Raw genomic sequence first — 27,414 nt, forward strand, 5'->3', positions numbered from 1 at the left:
TTGTTACATGATAATTGACACTTTCTAATTACTAAATTCCTTCATTATTTTCTAGTTCATAATGTTATCTTAGCTAAACAACCTTCCTCAATTCTGTGACTGCTGATGCATAGATTCATGGCTGCTTTTGGATAATAATTAACTTTTTGTTTCAGATGGATGTCTCTGCATCCTTGACAGAAGATATATATTACATATGGATGTCCTTGCATCCTTGCCAGCTAGGCCCCTCAGAAGATATATATTACCAAGAATGGAATTTGGCTGACCTTGTGTAATTTCTAAACAAGCACATTTCTTTCTTATAATAATGTGAATAAAGAAGGTCCTTCAGTGTTCATATAGCTGACCCTGTACTATTCCTACATCATTCACATTAAGGTCACTTTTTTCAGTGCCATTGTAACTTCGAATGGTCACTAAACAAATTGTTCTAAGCCGAGGACAACTTGCACTATCCACAAAAGACGCTATAGTGCCTTTAACCCGAATCAATTTTATCCTGTCTCTCAGTCTCCCGTTAGCAGTGGTAGCAGATATTGCATTCAGTGGAATTTAGGCTTTGCAACCTTCGCACCAATAAGAAAACTTTATATTTTTAAAATCTATATCCCGCCTTTCATTCTGAGTCTTTATTCTGTATCTTCCCATTGTGATCTTCTGCATACATTTCCTCCCATGCTTCTAGCTTTTATTATTTGCTCTCGACTCAACGCGTCGCCAACGTCGCGATACCGTAAACACGAAGACTGAGTAAGATGGAAGCGGTACTCTACGCCCTAAAGCCCCCCCACCCTCCTTTACAAACATGGCGGCTTCGGTTCTACAGTATTAAACTAACATCCGCCCGGGAGAAAGATGGCTGACCTGCTCCTCCACGTCGAGGCGTAATGATCGTTCGAGCGTAATCACGTCGCCCTCTTGAGAAGATCCTGTGAGTCGACAACGAGGCGTCAGTTCGTGATTGGTAGAGCCGCGATCACGTGAGGCAACTGAGACTTTGTTGGCGGAAATAGCTGGGTGAATAATAGCTAAGTAGGAGGTGAGTATTTCTGAGCCCTGCAGCTCAACGTAGGAACTTAGTTCAGACGAGTTTTCGCATATCATTCCTGGTTTCCTCCCAACTTTCCTTTTAAAAATCCTCCAAAGAAGGCCTTTTGCCGTTAGGAAAAAAGAAAATTATGTTAACATTACTGATTATCCAAAGATGCCTCCATAGACTCCGATATACCTTCAATCCGTTATTTGATTCTGGGCTTGGAGAATTATAATACTTCGATATAATCCTTAATTTCCTACAGTGCGATTTTATCTCCCGAAGGAAATGCTGGGTAGGGTTGGTTCTTTGTAATTGTACAATCGGGAGCCACTCTAGGGATGGGGACTTTCAGTTTAACCACAGCGAAAGGTTTGGAAGTGCAAAGTTTTATCTCCTGCAAAATCTTAAAAGGAAAAAGAATCATGCCAAAAAAAAAAGAGAGGGTGATTTCTACATAAAAACTGCATCGATTGTATTTGCATATTGTGGTTAGCTAGAAATCGGGTTATTTGGTTGGCTTGGTGAGCTATATGGATCTAGTTAATTGTTTTTTGAGTAAACACATTTCATGGTTTCAAGGGCTTTTAAGAGACTTCAATCATTCCAACGTTAAGCACAGGTCACTTAGAGGAAAACACAAGGGTTAGTATTTCCCATGCCTTTGTTTGAAAGGCTAAAAGCATCTGACAGTATCATTAAAATTTTACACCGATAATCACTGTTTTCATATATATCAGTCTTTTCAAAATTAACTTAATTTAGGAGCATGTGAATTTGCTTCATTAACAAGAGTTAGATAATTTATTTCATCTTGAAACTTGTAACTTTCTTTTTCAAAAGCAACATAGAAAGAGTTATTTTAATGGGTTTTGAAAGAATTCTCAGCCTTAAAAGGGCGGGGGGAAGAGATTTTGCATAGTGGTACAGAAAATGTACCACTAAATTCAACAATGAGGAAATATAGCTGTCCTGAGGTGGAAAGTTTTCCATTTGGTTCCATGGTATTCCTTTTAACATGAAGAGCAAGTTTCTGAGTTACTATAATAAAAGCATGGATATAATTCAAAGCATGGAAATAAAGACCAATGGAAATATTTGTGATGTCAAAAATGCTTTATCATAATGTTCCTTAAATGCTTTCTCCTGTTCCATTGTGATGCAATAATAATCTTCCCCTAGAAAGATGCAAGGTTGATTAGTAAAGAAAAGAAACACAACAAATGCTACTCTAAAAATTCCAAGTTTAGCTTTCAAGACTTTGCTGTTTTTTTAATATTGTTGAATTAGATTTCACTTCTCCTTTTCCCATGTATATTTTTATAGAGTGAATAGAAGACTTCTTTATTTTTTCTTGGTCTTGTGAAAGTAAAACCATAAAAAGAAAGAGGTCTTTGTCTTTTTTGTCATTGATTTGTATACTCAAAACAAATCTGTAATATGAATCCCTGGCATAGAATCATTTAAAAAAAGCATACAAGTCCAGCATAGATTATGTTATGTTGTACATTGCAAATAAATATACAGTGCTGAATTTGTTCAAATATATTAGAGATTGTATATGGCTTCCCAATGTTTGCATGCCAAGGAAATGTTTTTATATATAAATCAAAATTATTTGCCATTTTTTCTTATAGAAATATTTACCCTGAAAATTAATAGAAGAAAGTAGAACATAATTATACAAATAGTATACCCAATCTATCTTTAACATTATTTCAAATAGCACATAATCTGCCAGTATGTTTTTGGTTCAAAATTTACTTTAAGAAAACACTCAAATTATGTCTCTTAAACAGTAAAATCTACTGTATACTTAACGATCTTTTAATGAAGAACTGCACCATGCCACAAAATGCACTGATAAAAGTCATTGCACTGGAAGTAATTTTGTGGAAAGTTTACTCCCATGGAAGTGAGAAAGGAAGACCTTCACCAGTTGAATGGCAGAATGATTCTGTAGAGCAGGGGTGTCAAACTTGCCATGTCACGTTGCCATCACATGACATATCACGACGTTTTTCCCTTCATGGAGCTGGGGTGGGCATGGCCTGCATGTGATATATCCGTCCGTTTGACACCCTTGCTGTAGAGTATAGTGCAAGTGGAACATACATGTTTTTTATAAACAAAATCCTCCAAAGCTAAAACAGAATCCCAAAAATCAGTACTGATGTTTTCTTTGCAAATAGCTAGTGCAATAAATCACCTGTAACTGGAAAATATTTAATCTGTCCAATGTAGTTTGAATTACAGATTACTTACATTGTATTCAATATTTTTCATCTTAAAATCAAATTAATGTATTAACCTCTCTCAATAGGAGCTTGCCTTTGGAACCAAACTGTAATGGATGCAAGGGTATTAAGTAAAGTTTCATTTTCTTTTTAAGTAAATACTATTCAATGTAGACTTGTAATGTGGAAATAGAGTTACAAGCCAAAGTGTTGTGTTCATTTATGAAGACATTCATTTGGCCGTAAAGGACCATTTTTCAGCCTGTTGGTCTTTTGTCCTCTTGTTTTGGCTACTTAGTTCCTTCAACATTGGATGAATTTCATAGTAGATATTTCTAACCAGAGTCTGCTTGTTTGTTTGTTTGCTTATTTATTTGTATCTGTTTATTTTTTATAAATAACTCAAGGTGGCGAACACACACAATACTCATTTTTTTTCCTATTTTCCCCACAACAACAACTCTGTGAGGTGAGTTGGGCTAAAAGAACGTGACTGGCCCAAAGTCACTCAGCTAGCTTTCTTGCCTAAGGTAGGATTAGAACTCAGTTTCCTGGCTTCTAGCCTGGTGACTTAACCACTAAACCAGACTGGTTCCCCAGTTTGAGTTCCCCAATCCAGTGATCATAAGTAGTGGGCTCCAGACAAGTAAGGTTGATCCATTTTTTATCGTTACACACTACAGTAACTGATGGAGAGAATAATGGTTATGTTAGATCAGAGTTAGTGGATGTCCTATTGTGGGAATAAAGAATTTTTCTATGTTTCCAGAGTATTGAAAGAAGATTGTTAGGACATATTTTTGAGGCATGCAGTTCTTTGGACGACTTGTCCATACTCTGAACAATGTCACCCACTTGTTTACAAACCCTCACCGGGTAAAGGAGGTATCCCTGACAGAATATACTTCTTGGAACCTTGTTAAACAAGACGATAGGATAATCCTGTATGAAAACAGTTCAGCTCGATCCTGGGACTGTCTGCTTATTAACCCTCAGAATCAAAGTTCTGCCTTAAGGTAAGTAACAGATCTTTAATTTTTTTTTAAAAAAAATATTTTTTATCTTTTATCTGTTCGTATGGGAAGCTGAGAACAGAGAAATATGGTAGTTCTCAAGTCCTCTGGACAAAGTTGTGAATGATGGCTTGGAAGGCATGTAAGGGAACCAAAATATGCTTGTTTTCTTTTTCTGGTTGCTGTAAGTGAGTGAGAAAGCTGACACAGAAACAAAAGGAACTGGATTTGTTATTAACTGCTTGATAAAAGCTGGCTTGTTCTTTGCAAACCTGCGAAGAAATCAATATGTGCTTCAGCATTACTAGTTTCTTAGCGAGCTACTACATAATGTTGCAGCCCAATAACTGGGATTATGTATATAGAAAAGATTTTTTTTCTATCCTGTAGTAGGGACAATGTTGTAAAAAAATAAAGAAAATATTACTTCTGTTGCCAGGTAATTTTCTCTCTATATTTGTGAATGATTATTTGGCTTCCTGGTTTCATATTCTTTATGCTTATAATCAGCTCTTTGTAATAAAGTCTATATGGAACTGCCTTTGAAATAGATTGTGAGGTGCCCTAATTACTATTTTCTCAAATTTCACGGTTTGGGGTGATTTTCTTCTCATTTTGTGGTAGGTGCACTGATTTCCAGTTTGTTAAAGCCATAGAAAGGTTATAAAAGTTCTAAAACCATTTCCTTTGTAGGCTTTTTCAAGTTGACAGTGAACCAAGTGCATGTGAATATTTTGATCTGTACGCGAACCAGTTGCGTCCCTTCTATGAAAGCTATCATGATCCTTTGTCTCTGGAAACTTTGCAACAGCTGACGGATTGTTTACGAAGTCACCCCAGCTGGTCACTAGCACACATAGCTGTAGAGTCTGGACTTCTGGGAAGCTTCCGACACAATCTCATTCTGAGGTATGATGTGGAATGGGTCTTTTGTACCCCATTGATTCACATGGGCACAAACCCTCCCCAAACATCGCATGTGGAGTAATCAAATCTGAGCTGACCTATATCAGAAGAGATCTTTAGAGTCATGGTTTATAATTTGGTGATAATGTCAGTGAGCACACAACTATAGGTAGTCTCAACATACAACCACAATTGAGCCCAACATTTCTGTTGGTAAGTGAGGCATTATTTAAGTGAATTTTGTCCCGTTTTAGGACCTTTCTTGCCACAGTTGTTAAGTGAATCGCTGAAGTTGTTAAGTTAGTAACATGGTTATTAAGTGAATCTGGCTGCCCGATTGACTTTGCTTGTTAGAAGGTTGCAAATGGGGATTCCATGACCCCAGGACACTGCAACTGTCATAAATATGAGTCAGTTCCCAAGTGTCTGAATTTTGATCATGTGACCATGGAGATGCTGCAGTGGACATAAGTGTGAAAAACGGTCATAAGTCCCTTTTTCCCGTGCCACTGTAACTTTGAACAGTCATTAAATGTACCTGTACCTTTAGCAACTACCTGTACTGGGAAAACAAAGATATTCATGTTGGAATTATTGGTAAGGGAACTGAAAATAAAACCGCAAATATACAAATCTGCAAAAAAAAAAAAAAAAAAACACCCAACTAAAATATAAGTAGTCAGAGTAGTTCCTCTCCAAGAAAAAGCCACAGAGTTTGAATTTATTTTCCACTTAAGCAAAGATGGGTCAGCAGAGTCCTGATAGAATTCTATAAAACCATGCTTGCAGAAAGAAATGTTTCTCTCTCCCCCTCCTTTTATCTTAAAACTTGGGTTCATCCATTAAGCTAAATATATGGAGATTCAAGCCTAATAAAAATTATTATGAATTGACTTAACATATAATTAAATTGTGGAATTTGCTGCCACGAGTTATACTGATAGCCACCAAACCAATTCCAATGGCTTTTAAAAGGGAGGGAACAGGCAAGAATGGGCTTTTAGTGATTACAGTAACAGGTTTGATGGCTATCATTTATCTTCATAACCACGGACAGCGTGGTTACCTTCAATGCCAGCTGCTAAGAAGCAATAGTGTAAAAGGCTTCCAACCTCTTCCTGCGCATGTCTCTTAACTTCCTGAATGCATATGATTACGGAGCATGTGACAGAGAATGCTGGATTGGATGGATTACTGGCTTGGCCTAGTAGACCAGAGGTCTTCAAACTTGGCAGCTTTAAGACTTGTGGACTTCAACTCCCAGAATTCTCCAGCCAACATAGCTGAAGTCCACAAGTCTTAAAGCTGCCAAGTTTGAAGACCTCTGTAGTAGATCCTTGTTTTTCTTTGGCTCAGTCTATTGTATGAACCAAGTTGGCTGTGCTTTAGTAAAGAGTAGTTTAGCATGAAGTGTGAACCCAATTGTGTAAGACAGACTTTAAGGTCGTTTTATTTTTTGCTTTAATGAAATAAGTTAGCCCACAAAACATAGCAAGTTGTCTGTTTGAATCCATAACCCTAATACTTTATACTGATGTATTAAAACACTACATTATACTATTACCAGTATCAGAATACACATCTGAATTATTATAGAACACAGTAGAATTAAGATCTAAAAATTGCTTAGAGAAATCACAAATTTCCAATTTTTGACCTATTGCAGATTATTCAGAAACCTACCGCTAAATAACAATGTGTCTTCTGCTTATGTGTGGCTCAAGGTATTTCAGCGACAAAGATCTAGAGTCTCTTGTGTTTTAGCTCTTAAATAAAATGGCTGTAATTTTTAAAGGGTTTTTCTTATCACATTGAAAATTGTAGTGGAAACACAAATGCTTTACAAATGCATAGCAATTAATTTTGCAATATGGCCTGCATCACAATCAATAGAAGAGCAGCGGATTGAAAAATCAGATAATGTCACAACTTTTGAAAAAAAATCTGTTAGGTAGGCCAGCTTGTACATAAGACTGCATACCTAGCATTACTCTATCTTTGTTTTAGCTGCATAAATAGCAACAGTTCTGACAATGAATGCACCCCACTTCACTTAGCCTGCCAAAAAGGTGATTTTGAATGTCTGAAGGAACTGATGGAGGAGTGCCATGCCCGTGTTGATCTTACAGACAAAAATGGAGAAACTGTTTTCCATTATGCTGTTCGAGGGAGCAACCCAAAGATTATAGAGGTGAGGGTTTAAGGAGTCTTCCGCTTGCAAGTCTCTTTGTCTTTTATCTCTTCCTAGAAGTGCAGGAGAAGCAAAAGTTTGCATCCATGCATCTATCTATATATACACTCTCTAGATATGTGCACATATATGTGATCTTTAGAGAAAATGTTTAATGCTCGCCTCACATATCTAATGTATCCTCCTGTCCATCAATTCGCCCATCCCCAAATTCCCACAATGGGCTTGAGGGCCTGTTTGAAGAAATAATGTGTCTATTTGAACACTGAAGAAAAGTAAGTAGCAACTGTTGTAGATGATGAGAAGAATTTGATTATTTACAATATAATTTTATTTCTTTTTGGATATAATATGAACTATTGGGTCTTTGATATGTTTAAAAAAACCCAGTTCATTTAAAGCTAAAGTGCTTAAAACCAGGTATTAAATATATTTGAACCAAAGTTGCCCATCAATATTTGCAATAACAAAAAAATCTCTACACGTAGCAGGGCAGAATAAATGAAAATGAAATTTATTTTCAAAATTAATTTATTTACAGATGAACTAGGAATACTTTTATAATCATATAAAAGACTTCAAGAGATTTTCTATCCTATTTTAGATGGATAATGGAATACACAGCAAAAAAAATATATTTAGCATTAAAGTGGAAATTTGGAAAATATAAACCTTGAAGGAGAAACCAGCCTAGCATTTGATAATTACAAATGTTCTTAGAATAGCAATCATCTGTATAAAGGATAAAATTTAATAAAAAAAAAAAAAGCAATCATCTGTATAATTTTGAATTTATAACATACATATAGATTTATAACATACATATAGATTAACGAGCAAAAATACAACATGAAAAGGATAATAATGCCCTACATATCTAAGAAGAATATACCACTAGACTATTTCAAAAACTGTAAACACAGTGGTGTATCCTACTGTAAATAATGCATATTAGTTGATTCATTTCTCCTTTTAAAAATTGGCAACATCCATATCTAGATAAATTCTCTTTTGTGTATGTATCAAGAGATTTGAAATGAGTCTGAGAAATGCTAAAGCATTTCCTTAGATGAAAGTAAAATATTGACTGGGAAATTGGGGAGAACACATCTGGAAGGAGGAATTGAAAGTCACATGTGAACTTTTTTAATTGTTCAGCTCCTGGGCAAGAAAGCAACTGCTGCTTTGGACCATCTGAATGATGAGGGGCAGAGTCCATTGCACCTGGCCTGCCAGTTGGGCAAAGAAGATGCAGTCTACTCTCTTCTTAAGGTTCATGCCAAGTGCAGTAACTTGGGTGCACTGGGTTATCCCATCCACACGGCTATGAAGCATTCTCAGAAAAGGTAACTTTGCCTAGCTTTGTTGGGATCAGAACATAAGGATTTCTGTAAATAGAAAACCCTATATGTTAGCCAACTGTACTGAATATGCACTTGTTTCTCTTTATTTTAGGATCAAACCATTCAAGTAACATAAGTCATGTATGTGTTATTCCTTTCAGATCATGTGTACTTGTATATTTTTTGAAGCTGATCTTTATTATATTCCATAGTGTAGACTGTATATTGAACAAATGATGATTTCAAATATCATTTACACTTATTCATCATGTACCTGGCTGGTCACTCATTGGACAGCCACTTAAATATGAGCTAGCAGTGTGCTGCAACTGCCAAAAAAGCCAATGCAGTCCTAGGTTGCATCAACAGAAGGATAGTATCAAGATGTTAGTACTGCTTTATACTGCACTGGTAAGACCACACTTGGAATCCTGTGTCCAGTTTTGGTCAGCACAGTACAAAAAAGATGTTGAGATTCTAGAAAGATAGCAGAGAAGAGCAACAAAGATGATTAGGATACTGGAGGATAAAACATACAATGAATGGTTGCTGAAGCTGGGTAAGTCTAATCTAATAAAGGGAAGGACTAGGGATGATTTATAATAGTCTTCCAATATTTGAGGGGCTGCCATAAGGAGGAGGGGGTCAACCTAATCTCTAAAGTATCTGAAGGCAGACAAGAAGTAACGGATGGAAACTTACAGAAGAGAGATCTAACCTAGAATTAAGGAGAAATTTCCTGACAGTGAGAACAATTAATCAGTGGAATGGCTTCCCTCCAGAAGTTGTGGCTGATCCATCACTGGAGGTTTTAAAGAAGTGATTGGACAGCCATTTGCCCGAAATGGTACAGGACAGCAGCCCCCAACCTTTTGGGCACCAGGGACTGGTTCCGTGGAGAGAGGTTTCTGCTGCCTGCATTCTGCGGATGGGGCTTTGCTTGTTTGCATGGCCCGGTTTCTGGCATGCTGTGCTGCTGTGGCCCGATGCCAGTCCACAGACCGGGGGTTGGGGACCCCTGGTATAGGATCTCCTGTTTGAGCAAGTTGTTGAACTAGCAGAAAAAACAATTACTAACAACCTGCCTTCCATTGAGGACCTATATACTGCATGAATCAAAAAGAGGGCTGTGAAAATATTTACAGACTCCTCGCATCCTGGACAAAATTGTTTCAACTCCTACCCTCAAAACGACGCTATAGAGCATTGCACACCAGAACAACTAGACACAAGAACAGTTTTTTCCCGAACACCATCACTCTGCTAAACAAATAATTCCCTCAACACTGTCAAACTATTCACTAAGTCTGCATTACTATTACTATTAAACTTCTCAGCGTTCCCATCACCCATCTCTTGCCACTTATGACTGTATGACTGTAACTTGTTGCTATATCCTTACGATTTGTATTGATTGTTTCCTAGTATGATTGATTGCTTATTTGTACCCTATGACTATCATTAAGTGTTGTAACTTATGATTCTTGATGAGTGTATCATCAAGTGTATTATGTACACTGAGAGCATCTGCAGCAAAGACTAATTCCTTGTGTGTCCAATCACACTTCGCCAATAAAGAATTCTATTCTATTTCTCTTTGAAGACCTCCAAGGTCTCTTCCAAACCTGTTATACTGTTAACCTTCAGTTTCCATCAACTAAGACCTTAGAAAAGGAATGCCATGCTAAAAACAAGAAACAGAGGGCCATTGCACACTTTGCTCTGTGGGTCCTGAAGAAAGAAAAATTATTCCTCTTTCCCACTCAGTACAAAATGGAAATAAAATGTATGGCTATTTTCCCTCTCCAGCTTCAAATCCATGTTTTTATTTCCTGCTGAGAGCATTTTTCTAAACCCCGAGTGATTCATGTGAAAGCCTCAAAACCATCCAACCACTTCTCTGTTGAAATATCTGGTAGGCCCAACTGAAATCACAAAGGCAAGATGCAGAGTGAGATAAGAGTTACAAATGGGGAAATGAGCTGTCTACAAAGTCAGCAGAGAGACACCCTTGCCTAGAAAAGAGATTTTCTTTGGTTTCAAAGACAGAAAAAATCCGAAGCTCTTCAATCAAACTGAAGTCATGCATGCTTCCAAAAATGATTTCAAACGGGGGAAAGTTCTTGCATGGAAGTTTCCTCAAAGTACACATCTTTCACTCACACCAAACTGGCAGTAATTTGCTTGTCTGAATTAAAAGTGGTGCTGTCTAGAATGCTGATCTTAAACCCATTTTTGTGCTTCTGAATATAGTTGCAAAGTGGCAAAATACACAAGAGTCCTGGGAGTGTCCCTTCATAATTAAGTAGGTGGGGAAATTCCATGATTGCTCTAAATGATTGCAGTATAAAATGCCAGCTTAGAGGGGAGGAGGGAAGGAGAGAGGTGTGCCAAACCCATCTATTGTCCATAGCCCCATTAGTTGGGGTTACAGGAGTATGTGTGTGTTAGTGGGAAGTATTGCCTCCATAGGAAACATACTGAAATATACCTCTGGTCCAAAGGTTTTAGTAAAACTCTTTGAGATGGTCAGTGAGCTGCAGGAGATTGTGGCAGAAGGTGAAGGCTGGCAAAAGCAGGGAAGCTCCACAATCAAGATAACAGTGCAGCAGACAGTATAGAAAGGCAGGGAGGACAAGAGGGGACACATGAGTGAACACGAGTGATAATGCAGTGAAATCTGAGGATGTGATCATTCAAAGATCATGGTATTTAAAGTTGCTTAATTATACTTTGAAATTGGCTTTTCTGCATTCCCAATAGGAATCTTAAGGCTTATAAACGTACTTTCTGTTGGATCATTGGAAAATAATCCCATTCTTACTGAAAATGCAAATATTTATAAAACTGACCAGGGCATCTTTGTGGCATCTTTTGTTTATTTCTCCTTCCTTTTTCTTCCAGATGTGCAGAAATTCTCCTTGATAAAGAAATCAACCAGATTCAGTTTCTAGACCCACGATACGGTGCTACACCCCTTCATTGGGCCAGAAATGCAGAGGTGAAAAAGTACAATATCATTGGAGATGATAAATTTATTTATTTTTAATTTTGCTTTTACTACCTGTGAGCCTTATTCTCCTGGGAATAATTATTTTCCCCAATCCATTGCTAACATTTCATTGTTGCTGGGTTCTGGGTTGTTAATATCCGTGTAGAACCAGAAGACCTGGAAACCTTCTTTCCCCTGCCATTGTGTGAAAATTGTGGAGAAACAGCATTAGTTGTATTCCAGCTTTGAGAATCTTCTTTCCAAAGCACCAAATTGATCGTACAATTTGCAGTATGCTTGCTTCAGACAAAGATCTTCTTAGAGAAAATGAATACCCAAAATGAAGGATAGCTTAAGAGGAGATTGTAGGACACTAGGTTAAGAAAGTTTTTAAAATGTGACTATATTTTTCTCATAGAAGAAAATGAAAAATATTTTTTACATATAAAAGTAGCATTTCATGCAAATGTTCCATCTCCTTATAAAAACAAAGGATTGATTGATTTACCCTTGTAAGTCTTTTGATGCTGATATGACTCACTCTTCTTCTTGGGATGAATTAGTGGAATTTTCAAAAATAACGGATCCTAAAATTGGGGAAAATTGATATCTAAGACAAACAGATGAATTATTGGGGGGGGAGAAAGTGTCTCCTATGACATAGATATATCTTTGATTTAACATCTCAGGTAAGAAAGATTGAGTGCCTGGGTTGCTCCAGACCATTAAAGGGGCTTGTTCACTTGTGGGATGAACAAGATTGAAGTGTCATAGAGCTGTTATAGTTAATATTCCTCTTTTATAATTGCAAGTAGCTCTATATGCTAAAAGGTTCATCATATTAAGAGCTGTTGTGGTGCAGCAGTTAGAATGCAGTATTGTAGACAGACTCTGCCGACTACCAGCAGTTTGATCCTGACCGGCTCAAGGTTGAATCAACTTTCCATCCTTCCGAGGTTGGTAAAATAAGGACCCAGATTGTTGGAGCAATATGCTGACTCTGTAAACCGCTTAGAGAGAGCTGTAAAGTACTATGAAGCAGTATATAAGTTTAAGTGCCATTGCTATTAAGGAAAATACATCAGAAAATACAGAGTTTACTTCTCTGAGGATTTGGAGAATGCTAAAACTTGTTATACAATTGAAATAGATAGAAAATGAAAATATACCTGCTAGAAAATCTCTGCGTGGCATAAAATCCATCGTGTGGACCCCTGACTCCAGATAATTTAATTAAAGCAGTGATAAAATAAATTATGCAGTTGTATCGCAGAAATGTGGGGGAACAATCAGAAAAACTGAAAGTGGATTTTTGTTTTGAAGTATGGTGAATTTTGTTCAATTCTGGCAATCAAAAGATTGGGCCTCTGTGAAAATATTTTAGAAAGGTATAGCTATGGTCAACTCTGTTTTTCATTTTTACACACTAATCCCTAGAAAACAAAGTATGAGAGGAAAGATCATTAGATCCTTCAAGAAAGATTGGATTTTGTAGATTGACTGAAATACATTTTGAGGTGATTTCTTGTTATGTAAATAAGTCTAGATAGTAGTTGTCTTGTTCAAATGTTGATCATGTGACTGCAGAGGAGCTGCAACAACCATAACTTTGGGAACCAGGTGCAACTTCCATTTGTTTAGTGCAGTTGTAACTTTCAATGGTTGCTGAACGAATGGTCATAACTTGAGGACTATCTATACAGATGAATGGTTTGGAAACTAAAAAATATTTTTTTTTCAAAGAGCTACAAATATTTAAAAGGACTGATTAAGAAACCCATTGTGAAAAATATCATAGAAGAAGCTCTTGGAAGAAGAGAAGGGCACATGCTGCAATTCCTATTTGTGATTTCTCCCTTTATGACTCTAGATGACCCGGATGCTTATTGAGTATGGCTGTGAAGTGAATGCCCTCAGTGCATCAGGGGAATCAGCCCTTCATATTGCCGTACGGCGTGGGCGTTTTGATTGCACAATGGTGTTGTTGACACATGGAGCTATGCCAAACACTAAAGAGAAGAATGGCAACACACCACTTCATCTGGCCATGCAGGTGGGCCTTTCATCATTTGGATATTTTTCTAGCAGATGAGAGAGGTGCTTTCTTTCTAAAATGGAGAGAGCAGAGGGTGAGCATAAGGTACAGTACCTCTGGAAGACCTTTGAATCCTTTGCAGCAAACAACCTAAATTACTCACTCCCAGTTTTCTGGTAATAGAACTAACAATGTACCCTCCTTGGCTTTAACAAAGGAAGCTTGCGTTGCATGTGTGAAGGAAAAAGTAAATTACATTCTGATAACTTAAAATCTATCTTGGGTTTCAAGCTTCTTTAAACCTGTCTGTATGTCTTTTGTACCGGTTTCCAGTTGGTAGAGTTCAGTGTTTTTGTAAAGAAGAAGATAGAGCCAACAAATGTAAGCTATGCTCATCTCTGCAGTGAGCATACTTACCAATTTTATCTTGATACATGAGTCACTCGATCCAATTTATATTGGGTCTATATTGCGTTTATATTTATTTATCTCACCACCGCCATTCTAATCCAGATAAACCAGCTATTCTACCAGAAGAAGGTTGGAAATCCTGATCTGTTTGGAATGGTTGAGCCAATTGGCAGTTTGTATTGGGGGAAATCTATATCTAGACCTTTCCACTTTATTGGGCTTCTGGAGGTTCATTAAGACTTCGTTATTCAAGAGGGCTTTTGAGGATGTGGAAGTTTAGCCTACCCTTGAGGAATGGCATTGCCATATGATGTTGATCAGAATGATGCCGGGTTAAACCAAGATTTGATATTCTTAAAGCAGCTTTAGATCTACAGGAAACTAAGTGGCACAGGGACACAAAAAAGATGGCAAAATGGGTGGGCATTCCAACATTGGCTAGAAAACAATGGATGGAGAGAAATAGGACAATATGTTTCCATTAACAAGTTCCTTTCTTCCCAATAGCAAGACCACATAGAAATGATCAAGGCCCTTATTGTGTTTGGTGCAGATGTGGATATCCCCAATGATTTAGGGGAGACACCTGGATTGGTGGCAGCCAGGACAAGCAAAGGTAGGAAGAACTTTTGGATAGAAGTAGATGGTGGGAGGGTTGACCTTGGTCTACCCAACTAGATTCTATTAACATTGTGAACAGAATCCATGTATATTGAAGCCCTGGATCTTGGGGTTTAGGGCATAGATCAGTACTTCCCGGTGAAGGTCTGCTATGAATGGAAATTTAGAATCATAGATAAATAACCAAGAATGGAGGGAAGCATTAAGAATTAGGCCCTAGAGCTACCTCATTAAAATTGCTCTCCATTGCCTTTGGCAAGCATATTCACCTGTCTTTCAGATACAAGCTCTTCCTGGGTACAAAAAATAGGTTGGCTCAGAGCTTGCAGTAGTGACTGATTTTTTATTTGTTTTAATAATTTTCTGTTTAATGCATGTGATTCCTGCCTCACTTATGCAAGGTGCCAACCGGAAGGTTCTTTTAGATCTGCTGAAAATTATAGGGATTGAACGCTTCCTTCCACCTGACATATCTACCTCATCAACATCCACTTCCAATCTCCCAGAAAGATCATCAGCCCCACGGAGTTCTGGCTTAGGTAACCTACTACCTAGCTCTGTGCCTTTCTTTCTTTTCACTCTCTTGGGCCACTTCACACCTGAGGATTTCAAACATGGGGTTGCACTTAGAATAAGAATTGTTATGTGTAAAATGGATGCCAGTGTGCACATCCATATTGCCACCCTAATCAGTTCTGTTGATTACAGATGTCCAATACTGTGTGGGTATGCTAGAAAAGTGATCATTGCATTGCAGCAATCAGGACAACCAATCTTGTGACTACCTACCATATACTATTGTAATTTACCCTATTATAACCTTAATGACTTTTCCTTCACTTTTCCTTCATATTCTTACAGCTATAAAAATATCTATTTTAAAACAGATCAATAAGTAGCTCTTGAATTAGCAGATAGGATTGCTAAATTCACTATACTCAAGGTTCTTATAAGCATTGCATACAAGGAAGTGAGTTAAGAGGCATGATTTACTGTCGCTGATTATGGTGACTCTAGAAAGATATGCCTATCACATCATTTCCTTCTGGGCAATGCCTTGAGAAATAGAAACCTCAGGTTCTATTGAATTTGGATGCCTCAGTGACTGAGGAAATACATCTTAAACTCTCAGTTTTAACCCGTGCCTGCTGTGTCCTGAACATTGGAAATTTTATATTTTGTTTGTTGCTCTATTTTTTCTAGACTACCAAGACATCATCCATGTTTCAGCAGCTCTTGGCAACTTGCTGAAGAGACCCGATGTGGTGGACTCTGCCCCTGAGAAGAGAAAGTAAGTAAGTAGGGTCAGTGAGCATTACATAGGTGGTTTAGATGTCCTTGCATGGGGAAGAGCCATTAGAAATGCACCAAGTTCCTGGAAAGAAAGGCTCCATGCCTACTGTTTCTGTTTTCTGTGGCTCAGTTGTACTCTCAGGAATAATTACTTTGGTACTTTAGATATATTATATAATGCACATAAACATTTAACTATCTCCCGGAGTCATCTGAATGTGAAGAACAAAGTAGAGTTACTTCTGGGGCTGACACTTCCCTTGTTTTCTCTGTTCCCCTTCTCTAGCGAGGACCGCCTCCTGAGCCTGGACGGTGGGGGTGTCCGGGGCATTGTACTCATCCAGTTTCTCATCGCTATAGAGAAAGCTGCAGGGCGTCCCGTGAAAGAGCTCTTTGACTGGGTGGCGGGGACTAGTACAGGGGGAATTCTGGCCCTGGCTATTATACATGGTAAGAAGCAGTGGTGAAATCTAAATTTTTTTACTACCGGTTCTGTGGGCGTGGCTTGGTGGGCGTGGCAGGGGAAGGATATTGCAAAATCTCCATTTCCACCCCACTCTGGGGCCAGACAGAAGTGGTATTTGCCGGTTCTCCAAACTACTCAAAATTTCCGCTACTGGTTCTTCAGAACCTGCTGGATTTCACCCCTAGTAAGAAGTGATGTGAATAGAAAGTAATCCCATGTGGAAATGACTCAGTGTGGGATGGGAATGGTCACTGAATTGGGAAGAAAATGGGGGGCTGGGTGCTCTTTAAAACCCTGATCAGAATTGGGTTCTAGATTTCATGTCAAACCGCCACATTATGTAGTTCGTTGAGCTCTTGTCTAAATCATTCTAATTGCTGTATTGGCTTTGGAATTTATTTATTTTTTGCTAGATTTGTAAATAGGTAATCTCATAAACTCAGTTCCTTTCTAGTTAATTTTTATTTCTAAACATTTAAGCAAGTAACATGCATTCAGTATAGAAGAGGGCTATAAAAAGCTTTTTGTTGATTAGGTAAAAAAAGAACGAAGGGTTCCTGATCCAGAAATTGAGATTCAGTATAGTGCTTCCGTTGCTGGGAGTAGATAGAAGACAATCCTAGTTTATATTGTATTACCCTCATTACCATACTTACTGTGTCATTCAGATATATTTTGTGTCTGCCCGTCAAACAATTCTTCAATTGTTTTTTGCCACTCTTCACCAGAAGCTGCCATATTTTATCATGTAATTAACGATAATCTAATCATTAGACCTCATGGTCTATATTCTAAATGACCAGGTGTTCTTTATAGTATAGCCTTTATTGTCATTGTACATCATGTATACAACGAAATTGATTTTCTAGTTTTTCTACCAATCTCTCTTTGAGAAGAGATAGCAAGAGATTGAATCTGGGATCTCCTGCATCCAAAGCATGCAATATATGGATCCTTATCATCCTTTACACAGAATGGCTCATGTACATTGCGCTCTTGCCTCTGGCATAGCCTTACGTATTCCTTCCTGCTATTGAACTTTTTTTTTCCCCTGACATCTCCTCTTCTGTCACACATTTGGTGATTTCACTCATTGCACAAAACATGGATTTCCATACTTTCACCAAGATGTTTAGATAATTTCCTGCCTGTTTCTATCAGCTGGATTGGAACCAAAGGTGTCCTCCAGGAAACCAATCATACTATTCTTCTTCTCAGGGAAGCCCATGGACTACATGCGCTGTGTGTACTTTCGCATGAAAGATGAGGTCTTTCGAGGGTCACGGCCCTACGAATCGGAGCCTCTTGAGAATTTCCTGAAAAAGGAGTTTGGAGAACATACCAAAATGACAGATATCAAGAGTCCTAAGTAAGCCAAAATGAAAACCATTGGGATGGTTTCCTGATGGTTATTTATATACCTTCCGTTATTCAAAGTAGGTTTGGCATCTCATCAGTACCTAAATAGTAAAGTACCTGCCTAACAAAGTGTTTTTTTAAAAGTTTTATTATTTTTTTACAAAAATGTCAAATCAATGTGTGAACAGTGTGGCCCCTTGGCGCCATACATTCCAGTACAAACAAAACTGATCAGATTAAACATTATTATTACATTCAATCAACTTATGAAATTCCCATATCAATACACATCTATATTAGATTACAATCTATCATTATTCAATTATTCCACCTATTTCTCATTATTACTTTGATTTTATCAAATAAAAATGTAATATACTAATATTCCCTTTATTTCTATCTCTTGCTCTAGCTTTTAATCGTATCGCCCTATATTAAAAAACTTATTTCTTTCCTGTCTAACTTCTAATCATGTCACCTGCCTACAGAAAGAGAAAAAGAATAGAGAGGGAGAGATAGGAAAAGACAATTCATATTCATGCCTAGCATAGTTGTAATACCACTTTATGACACATAGAAGAACGATAATACACACTAAGCTGTCATGGTCAGGTGAATGATCCATCTGCCTTCTTTCTAGTAAAGGTATTTTTCATCAAGTACTACCTGATCTCCTTTAACTAGCAGGTTGAGTCACTCACTTTCTGCCTGGAGATCATAAGTATTGCTACTGCGCTATGGTCTCTGCCTTACAATCAAGTTGCAATTTTGTCTTGTTCAACCTTTTGCAGAGTCATGTTGACAGCAACACTATGCGACCGACAGCCTGCTGAGCTCCATTTGTTCAGGAATTACAATCCGCCAGAAGGAAGAAACAAATCCCGTTTCAGAATGATGGGCTCATTTCAACCAATGACCAAGCCAGAAGGTAAATACAGGTAGTCCTTGACTTACATCCACAATTGAGCCCAAAATTTCTGTTGTCGAGCGAGACAGATGTTAAGTGAATTTTGCACCATTTTACGACCTTTCTTACAACAGTTGTTAAATGAATCATTGTAGTCATTAAGTTAATAAGTTAATAAGTTAATAAGTGAATCTGGCTCTCCCATTGACTTTGCTCATCAGAAGGTTGCAAAAGGTGCTGACATAACCCCGGGATGCTGCAACCGTCATAAATATGAATCAGTTGTCAAGCATCCGAATTTTGATCACGTGGCTATAGGGATGCTGCGAAGGTCATAAGTGTGTAAAACAGGCATAAGTTACCTTTTAATTTTTATTTTATTTTTATTTTATTTCGAATTTATATTCTGCACCTTCTCCCGAGGGACTCAGGGTGGTGTACAGCCAGATAAAAACATACAATACAAACATTAAAAACAATTAAAAGGATATATATTAATTTGGCCCCAATTTAAGATAACAATGCTGTTGTAACTTTGAACACTAAATGAACTGTTGTAAGTTGAGGACTACCTGTACCTATTCCCACAGACCAGGGATCTAAGTTGCACAGGGCGGGGGGAGTGGGGAGTGGTGGGAGAACCCTGTAAGGAATACATAATTCCTCCTCATTCACCCCCTTGTGAGGAATTGGATGAAACAAAATAATCATACACTTAGCATATGTCATGTTTGGAATGAATGTATACTACTACATATTCTAAATAAGATTGGGACAAATCACTTCCCCATGATCTTCTACTCATAACCAATTAAAAACTGGTTGCATATGCAGCCATATTTTTCTCCCATTACAAGGATAATTTATGTATAGGGGAAAAAAAAACATTTGGAGTAGCCCTAAGGCTAAAAACATAGTGTTAGACAACTTTGCTAAGAATTCTAAAGGAAACACACATGTAGCCATCAGTGTTTTCTATTTGATAGCATTTGTGTTGCAAGAAGTTTTGGGAAAATATTTGCTATTCACCATAATGTTTGGGGGGTGGGCTTTTTATTTTTTTTTTCTTCAGAATTAAAGTGTAATCAAAATAATGTAAGGAGATCTTCTTTTGGCTTCCCTACTACCTCCAATCTAGGTTGGCAGTTCAGTGGTTCGAATTCCTAATGCTGCTCCCATTACTTGTCCCAACTTCTGCCAACCTAGCAGTTCGAAAGCACGTAAAAAAATGCAAGTAGAAAAATAGGAACCACCTTTGGTGGGAAGGTAACAGCATTCTGTGCGCCTTTGGCATTTAGTCATGCCCGGCCACATCACCACAGAGACGTCTTCGGACAGCGCTGGCTCTTTAGCTTTGAAACGGAGATGACCACCGCCCCCTAGAGTTGGGAACGACTAGCACATATGTGCGAGGGGAACCTTTACCTCTACTACCTCCAAATCTTTCCTTGATTTGAATTTTTCTTGTGTTTATTTCCAATTCATTGAAAGGCAGATAGCCAGATAGTCTTGCTTTGTTGTGTATTATAATATTGATACACATTCTTGCTGATAGTCACTGCTCTTTGTTTGCTCTTTATAGATCAACTGGTATGGCAGGCTGCCCGTTCCAGTGGAGCTGCTCCAACATATTTTCGACCTGTAGGGCGGTTTCTGGATGGAGGGCTGCTAGCCAACAACCCCACTTTGGATGCCATAACTGAGATCAATGAATATAATAAGTCTTTAATCCAGAAAGTACGGCTTTAATGTGCAAGAATACTTACAAAAGACACATTTTAATCTGCACATGCAATTTTCTAAAATGTCTTAAGAGTGAACCATTCTGCCCCCCTGCCCAAGAGACAGTATTTTCTCTTTAAAAAACAGATTTCTAAGGAATTCAGAAAGTGATGCATGTCCCCGGGTGACTAAAAGATGAAATGTTTCAGTAGGTTTTGTTTAGCTGTGGGGCAAGAAGAGCATAAAGTAGCACTGCTGGAAATTACCATATTTTTTGGAGTATAAGACACACTTTCCCCCCCCCCCCCAAAAAAGATGGTGAAAATTTGGGTGCTTCTTATACACTGAATATAGCTCCGCCCACCCACTGGCCCCCAGAAAATGGGGCGCGCGGAGGCAATGGCAATCCCTGCAGCCTGAAACAGCTGATGGTCGGGAGGCCGATCCAACCAACAATCAGCTGCTTGTGCTAATCAGACTGTGCTGAAGCTGAAGCTGAAGCTGAAACGGGCTGTTTGCTGCAAGGAGGCAAATTGCGGGGAGTCAGAGGCAGATTTTTTTCCCCTTGTTTTCCTCCCCCAAAAAGGTAGGTGAGTCTTATAGTCCGGAGCATCTTATACTTCGAAAAATGGAGATGTTTTGCTGCCAAATTTGGCAGTATAATTTATGGGTGCTCCAGATCACTAATGGGATCTAAAAGTATCTGACAATCAGAACATTTTCATCAAATCCCCTCAAAGTAAGCTGCATCAACCAATTTCTAACAGAAGCCACATCATATAGCCAGCACTTTAGTTTTACTGCTCTCTTTTTTATTGTTATTTATCTTTTGTTTTAAAGTTTGATCCAAGTAGAGAAAGATTGTAATTAGGCAAAATGAAAAATTAAGTATGCAAAATTAAAAGCCTGCAGGTCAATTTCTGGCAAAACATCCTGGAGAGAGTGACATGTTTTAATTCAAAAAATAATCAAGTACCAGCACCAGTATTTGTGCTCTGTTAAGATTTTTGTATGAAAACAAACAATTCTTAAGGATATATGTTCCTAACCTTCTTGGGGCTTTTTCCCCACGATAAGAAAAGTTATGTGCTTTGTTCTGTGATTCATGGCATGCAACTTTGGTTGCTGCAGTTTGGAGCATCTGGAGTTTCAAAAATGTCTGCAAAACTAGCCAGAGCATTTTGCATTAATCTGTTCAGCTAAACTAACTAAAGCAGTGATTGTCGAAAAGCAAGTCTTTACAAAAAAAAAATGGGTTGGCAAGGACCATCATATGATACGGAAAGAAAAGATTTCCTGAAGGTTTTCCAGGAAGGAAGTGGGATTTGCACCGTAACTCTTCTTTTAATAATGCCGAGGCAACACAAGTATCAAACTTTGATTTGTAACTAAATAAACTTTCAAGCTTTGTGTTAATTCAGAATAAATGTGTAAGACATCAAGGAGCTATAAAGCTACCAATCAGTTTTGTGAACAAGTTTAAAACAACTCATTTGCTAAATCTCCATAGCTCTTTGAAGATTGGAAAAAAGTAAACCAGAATAATATTCCCAAAACCTATTTTACATGGACAGTTCGCATGCTTCTTTTGTGCTAAATTCAAGCGACAAATGTGAAGATGTCGGTAAGACTTCTATCCCCTTTATCCTTGGAAGCTTGGAGTACTTGCTTAATTTTCTTTCCATCTCTCCAGGGGCAAGGTGACAAAGTGAAGAAGTTGGGAGTCGTCGTCTCTATTGGAACAGGCAGAGCACCAAAAGTGCCTGTGAGCTCTGTGGATGTCTTTCGTCCCTCTAACCCTTGGGAGCTGGCCAAGACTGTCTATGGGGCTAAAGAACTAGGCAGGCTGGTGGTGGACTGTGTGAGTATGAGATAGAGAGTAGGCATCATGATACCAGATCCAAAGTGAAGATTTCTACATTTTGCGTATAAAAGGAATGTTTTGGATAGTTGGTAATATGATAGCAATTCAAAAGCCCAATAAAGGTGAAGAAAATACTTTTCCCAGGGAGATGCTAACAAATGTTGAGGGAGATAAATATATGCATGTGAGATGCTTATCTAAGTTTCTTTCATGCATACGCTTCAATATTTTTGCCTGGTCCACTCTTGACCATATCTTACTGTCCTTTGAAGTTAACATTGCTGCTTTCTGAGTTACGTCTTTGCTTCTATGATTAGATCAGTGGTGGGTTGCTCCCTGTTCGGCCCGGTTCGACTGAGCCAGTAGCGGTGACGCTATTACGTCACCAAACCAGTTCTCTTTCTTTGGGAGCTGGGCCCTCTCGCCCGCCGCCACGTTATTCCGACCTGATATTTCTTCTTTTTTCGCCCAGCTGAGAGGTGCGGCAGAGCGGATTGCCACACCTCAGCTGGGCAGATTCGCAATGCGCTTGCACAAAGTGCAAGTTTGGCACGCATGCAAGTGAAGTGAGCATGCGCGTGGTGATCGTGCGCGAAGCACGCACTCAAAGAGAACTGGTAGTAAAGCCGGTTAGAACCCACCCCTGGATTAGATGTACTGTAAATTACTTAAAATCTAATATAATGTTTTGATGGAGGAGATTATTTGTAGCCTAAGGTTGAAATGAAGTGTCCTTGGTGCTCTCTGGGCTTGGTTGTTTTCTTGCAGACGTTTCATTACCTAAATTAGGTAACATCATCAGTGCTAGTAAGGAGTAGGGTTTGCTCTCATTTTATATTCCTGTCATGTTGGTGGGGGTGGTTTTATAAATTCTTTGTTTGGCCTATTTACTGTTAGCTTGTTTGACAGTTCCTTGATGAGGGTATTGATTGTTGGTCTGGTGTTAATCTTCACTCATCTGGGTGTTAGCTGCTGGTGGGAGGTGTTTTAGTCTTTAGCTTGACTTACATACAATGTCTTACAGAAGTGACCATTTTTATCAAGAGCCAAATACTCTCCTTTATTACGTATAATTTCCCCCTTTTTCATTTCTTTTTCTATCTTATTTAGTAAGGAAATCTTTGACTTCAAGACTGCTATTAAATTATTTATTTCTCCAACTTTCTCAAAATCCACTAGCCAGGTAGCCAATCTTTAGTGTCACACTCAATCTACTATTTAACACCCCCACCTACCCACAATAACAAACTATGCCTCCTTTATCATATTGGATTTTTCTGGGAATTTTCAAAATTGAGACTATATTCTATCTGAATCCAGTATGCAAATAAGTCCAGCTATAGCACTAGATCAGGGGTTGGCAAATGTGGCTCTTTTACAACTTGTGGACTTCAATTCCCAGAATTCCTGAGACAGCTTGGCTGTCAGGAATTCTGGGAGTTGAAGTCCACAGGTTGTAAAAGAGCCACATTTGCCCACCCCTGCACTAGATGGTTAGTAGAGTTGACTTACAGGAATTGGTAAAAAGTTAAAGACAAAATATCACCTTACCTTTACTCCAGCTTCCCCCTACACATATGCATATATGATAGCATATTTTCAAGCAACTTTAATATGACTTTCAGCTACTTGATTCTTTCTTATAAAGCTATAAAGAACACAACTGAATGCTAATAATGTACTGTCATCAGTTTAGCCCACTGGTAACAAAGAACACCGTAATTATTAACAGTTGCTTTGTTAATCAAAAAGAGGGTCTTAAAATTTGGTCTCATTCTCAGGAAAACTCTGCATTGCCATATGTTTCATATCTATGTTGTCCTTAAAATTAAATTTTCCAATGTGTGCTTATCCAAACCTGCTTGGATTGTTTTTTCTTTTGAGGTTTTTTTAAAAATTTGTACTGGAAATTTGTTCTGTAGAAAAACTGGCATACCTTGAATAACGTTAGATTCATTTGTTTTATTTTTGCAGTGCACAGATCCAGATGGACCTTGTGTTGATCGTGCAACCGCCTGGTGTGAGATGATAGATGCCCATTATTTCAGGTATAAGCCATGCCTACTATAATACTGTGTCAGAAAAATCAGAGTTTGAACTTGTGAATCTGATTTCAGAATATGAGCTTATATAATAAACAAGGATCAACTTAAAGGGGCTCTATTAGTCACTTTAGTTGAGGCCAAAGCTGATTTATAGCTGAAGATTATTATGCATTTTGACAGCCTGTATAGGCAGAGTTGAGCAAGCTCTAACTCTCAGTATGTTGCTGAGCTTCCAGCATTATTGGTCATGTTTGCGGTGGCTGCTGAGAATGACAGTTTAGCAACATTTCAAGAGTCACAAGTTCCCCATCCTGATAAATAGTCATTTTCTAGGCTACTTTCTGTTTTTCAGGTATTTTATATAGGAGGCCCTCACAACTTTTTAATGGGGTGGGATTCAGCAGAGAAGTAGGGAAATATTAACCAATTACCCAGTGTCTGAGCTACAGTCAGAATGTTTTATATGAAGTCAGGCTAGTTTTAGTTAAGAAGACAGAACTATGACACAGGATAATGCAAGAACAGGAAACAAAGTTTAGATGAGGCAATGGCTCAGTCCTTGCTGTAGAGAACTTCATAGACTCAAACGTAGGGAAGAGCTCGAATATTTATATGGAAGATGAAAACCGTACAGATAGTCCTCGACCTAACGTCCTTTAGTTTAACAACTGTTAGAAGTTACGATGGTGCTGAAAAAAGTGACTTATGATAGGCCCTTATGCTTATAACCACTGCAACATTCCCATGGTCACGTGATAAAAATTCACATGCTTGGCATGTATTTCCAACAGTTGCAGCATCCTGGAGATCACATGATTGCCATTTGTGATCTTCCCAGGGGGCTTCCGACAAGCAAAATCCATGAGGGAAACTGGATTTGCCCAATAGTGATGTGATTCGCTTAACAACCACAACAAAAGGTTGTAAAACCGGGCGCAACGTACCTAATGGCTGCATCAATGATGCAAAATAAGCCAAAATAAAATTGTGGTCGTAAGTTGTGGACTATTTGTGTTGGTTTTTTCTGTCACCAAGTTCTATCGGCGATATCCAGAAAACATTTGGAGGGATGGGGTGGGTTTTTGGAATCTAAACGTGAAGGTCCTAGGATACTCCTGTATTTTGTTTTCTATGTTGTGCTCCCCTCTGTTGAATGCTTCTTTGCCCTATGTTCATATCTTCAGTTGCAGCGTATGCACAATACTGCTGTTGTTCTTAACATCTTCATGATGCCCACAGATTCAATCCCTCTTTGGAAACAGACATCATGCTGGATGAAGTGAGCAATGCAATCCTGGTAAACATGCTCTGGGAGACTCAGATGTATATTTATCAACATTGGGATAAATTCGAGCAGTTGGTAGAGCAGCTCTTAATTAAATAAAGCTCTTGTGAGGGTTTTTGGTACAAATAATGCCTGCCTTGAACTGCAGCTTGGATTATTGGTAAGGAGTAGCAGATTCTGCTGGCCTGCATCTTGCCCCTTGTCTTCGTACCAGAAAAATCAAGTGGAAGAATTTGAGGATTGCTCCCATCAAAGCATCCATCAGTTGTTTTAGGTCCTGTGACTGTCTCCCTCCCCACCTCAATGTGCTGCTATACTAGTAATCTTAAAGGTTTAAATCATTTCACTTTGTTTGTTGATCAGAGTTGGATTATTCCTGCCTGGAATCTAAGACTAGTTGTGTGCTGTGAATTAATTACTTATACCTTTGTATCTAAGGTTGTAACATGAGGACTTGAACAATTGAAATTGCTCTTTTCTCCTTGTTTACAAGTCATTTCCCGAGTTTCTTCTTGTGTGGAAGGAGATTTTTTTTTTTTTTTTTTTTTTGCACATGAGAAAACCTACCATTCCCTTTCGACATTATTGGTGCTAGGCAAACTCCTTTGCTCATTCTAGACCAAAGCCCTTCCTAAATGCTTGTTTCCTTACTTCAGACTCCTTTTTTCTGAGTCCTCTCACCCCCGAAGAAATCACTTTGCTAGGAATGGCACAAAAGAGTCATGGAAGTATAGAGGATAGTACTTCTTTATAGGAGGCAGCCTTGGACAATAGACTTCCCAAACAAAGATACTTCTGAATAAGGATGAAAAAATGTAGGAATGGGCACACATCAAATAACGAGACCATTGATTGACAAAGTCAGTGGACGGGCCCATGTTTTTATGGTTGGCTTTTCTGTTTTCTCATACCCCCTTCCTTCATTAATTTTTCTACTCATGAATGCTGTATTTGCTGTTTTGTTTGACAAAAAATATAAGGTGTATTGATGTTTAACAAAAATGTACTATTTTTCTAAGTTTTAACTGACTTAATAGGATGCACTGGAATTGTTGAAAAACTGATAAAGTGAAACTAACAGGAAATACTTCACTCTCCCATTATTTTCATAAGCTATTTCAAATTCAGATGAAAATTATGTTGATGTTAAAAACTCCTTCCCCCCCCAAATGTGACCATTAAATAAAAACAATATTTTCTGAAATCTGACTTTTCTCTGTCTTAATTCTTTTCATTTAAGATGTCTTAATACAAATTGCAATCTCCAATGTCAGAGATGCATTTTAGCTTGCTTTTATTACAAATTGAGCACCTTATTTAAAAAAAAGTAACCTCTTAAAAACTGGTAATTCAAAATGCATAAGATCAACGTTAGCAATTCTTAGCCAATATCTGGAAGTCACCTGACAGAGAAAGACTGCTGTGTATGGCATAAGTGAATTTTAAAAATATTTTGTGGTGTGAGAATTGCTGTATTTAACCTAAAGAAAGATTTTGGTGGGGTGGGGGAGGCTTCCCATAAATAAATCCCTGTGGGTGGGTGGATGCATGTGTATCATTTTGCATTCAGTGAGTAAATGATAAAAGGAGGAGGTGATTGGTGGAAGTAAATAAACGGAGGTCCAATTCACAAAAGTAGCTGAAAGGGATCAAAGCTGAGACACTGAAGCTTCTTCCCATTCCCCTAT

At 38.2% G+C, this 27,414-nt stretch overlaps 1 protein-coding gene across 1 annotated transcript; it reads left to right on the top strand.

Annotated features, from left to right (window-relative positions):
• Positions 1 to 966: 966 nt before the first annotated feature.
• Positions 967 to 26,935, top strand: PLA2G6 (phospholipase A2 group VI). Its single transcript, XM_070946589.1, has 17 exons — positions 967 to 1,042; positions 4,043 to 4,289; positions 4,980 to 5,195; positions 7,200 to 7,383; positions 8,542 to 8,729; positions 11,631 to 11,727; positions 13,589 to 13,771; positions 14,672 to 14,780; positions 15,187 to 15,324; positions 15,989 to 16,076; positions 16,365 to 16,528; positions 17,763 to 17,913; positions 18,695 to 18,831; positions 20,393 to 20,547; positions 22,226 to 22,393; positions 24,371 to 24,444; positions 25,681 to 26,935. Exons 2-17 carry the CDS (start codon positions 4,081 to 4,083, stop codon positions 25,823 to 25,825), a joined length of 2,406 nt encoding a protein of 801 aa, XP_070802690.1. The 5' UTR covers positions 967 to 1,042; positions 4,043 to 4,080; the 3' UTR covers positions 25,826 to 26,935.
• Positions 26,936 to 27,414: the final 479 nt, after the last annotated feature.

Source organism: Pituophis catenifer, unplaced genomic scaffold, assembly GCF_029215685.1.
Source record: "Pituophis catenifer annectens isolate HBS135680 unplaced genomic scaffold, rPitCat1.0.hap2 SCAF_7, whole genome shotgun sequence".
NCBI classification, from domain to species: Eukaryota; Metazoa; Chordata; class Lepidosauria; order Squamata; family Colubridae; genus Pituophis; species Pituophis catenifer.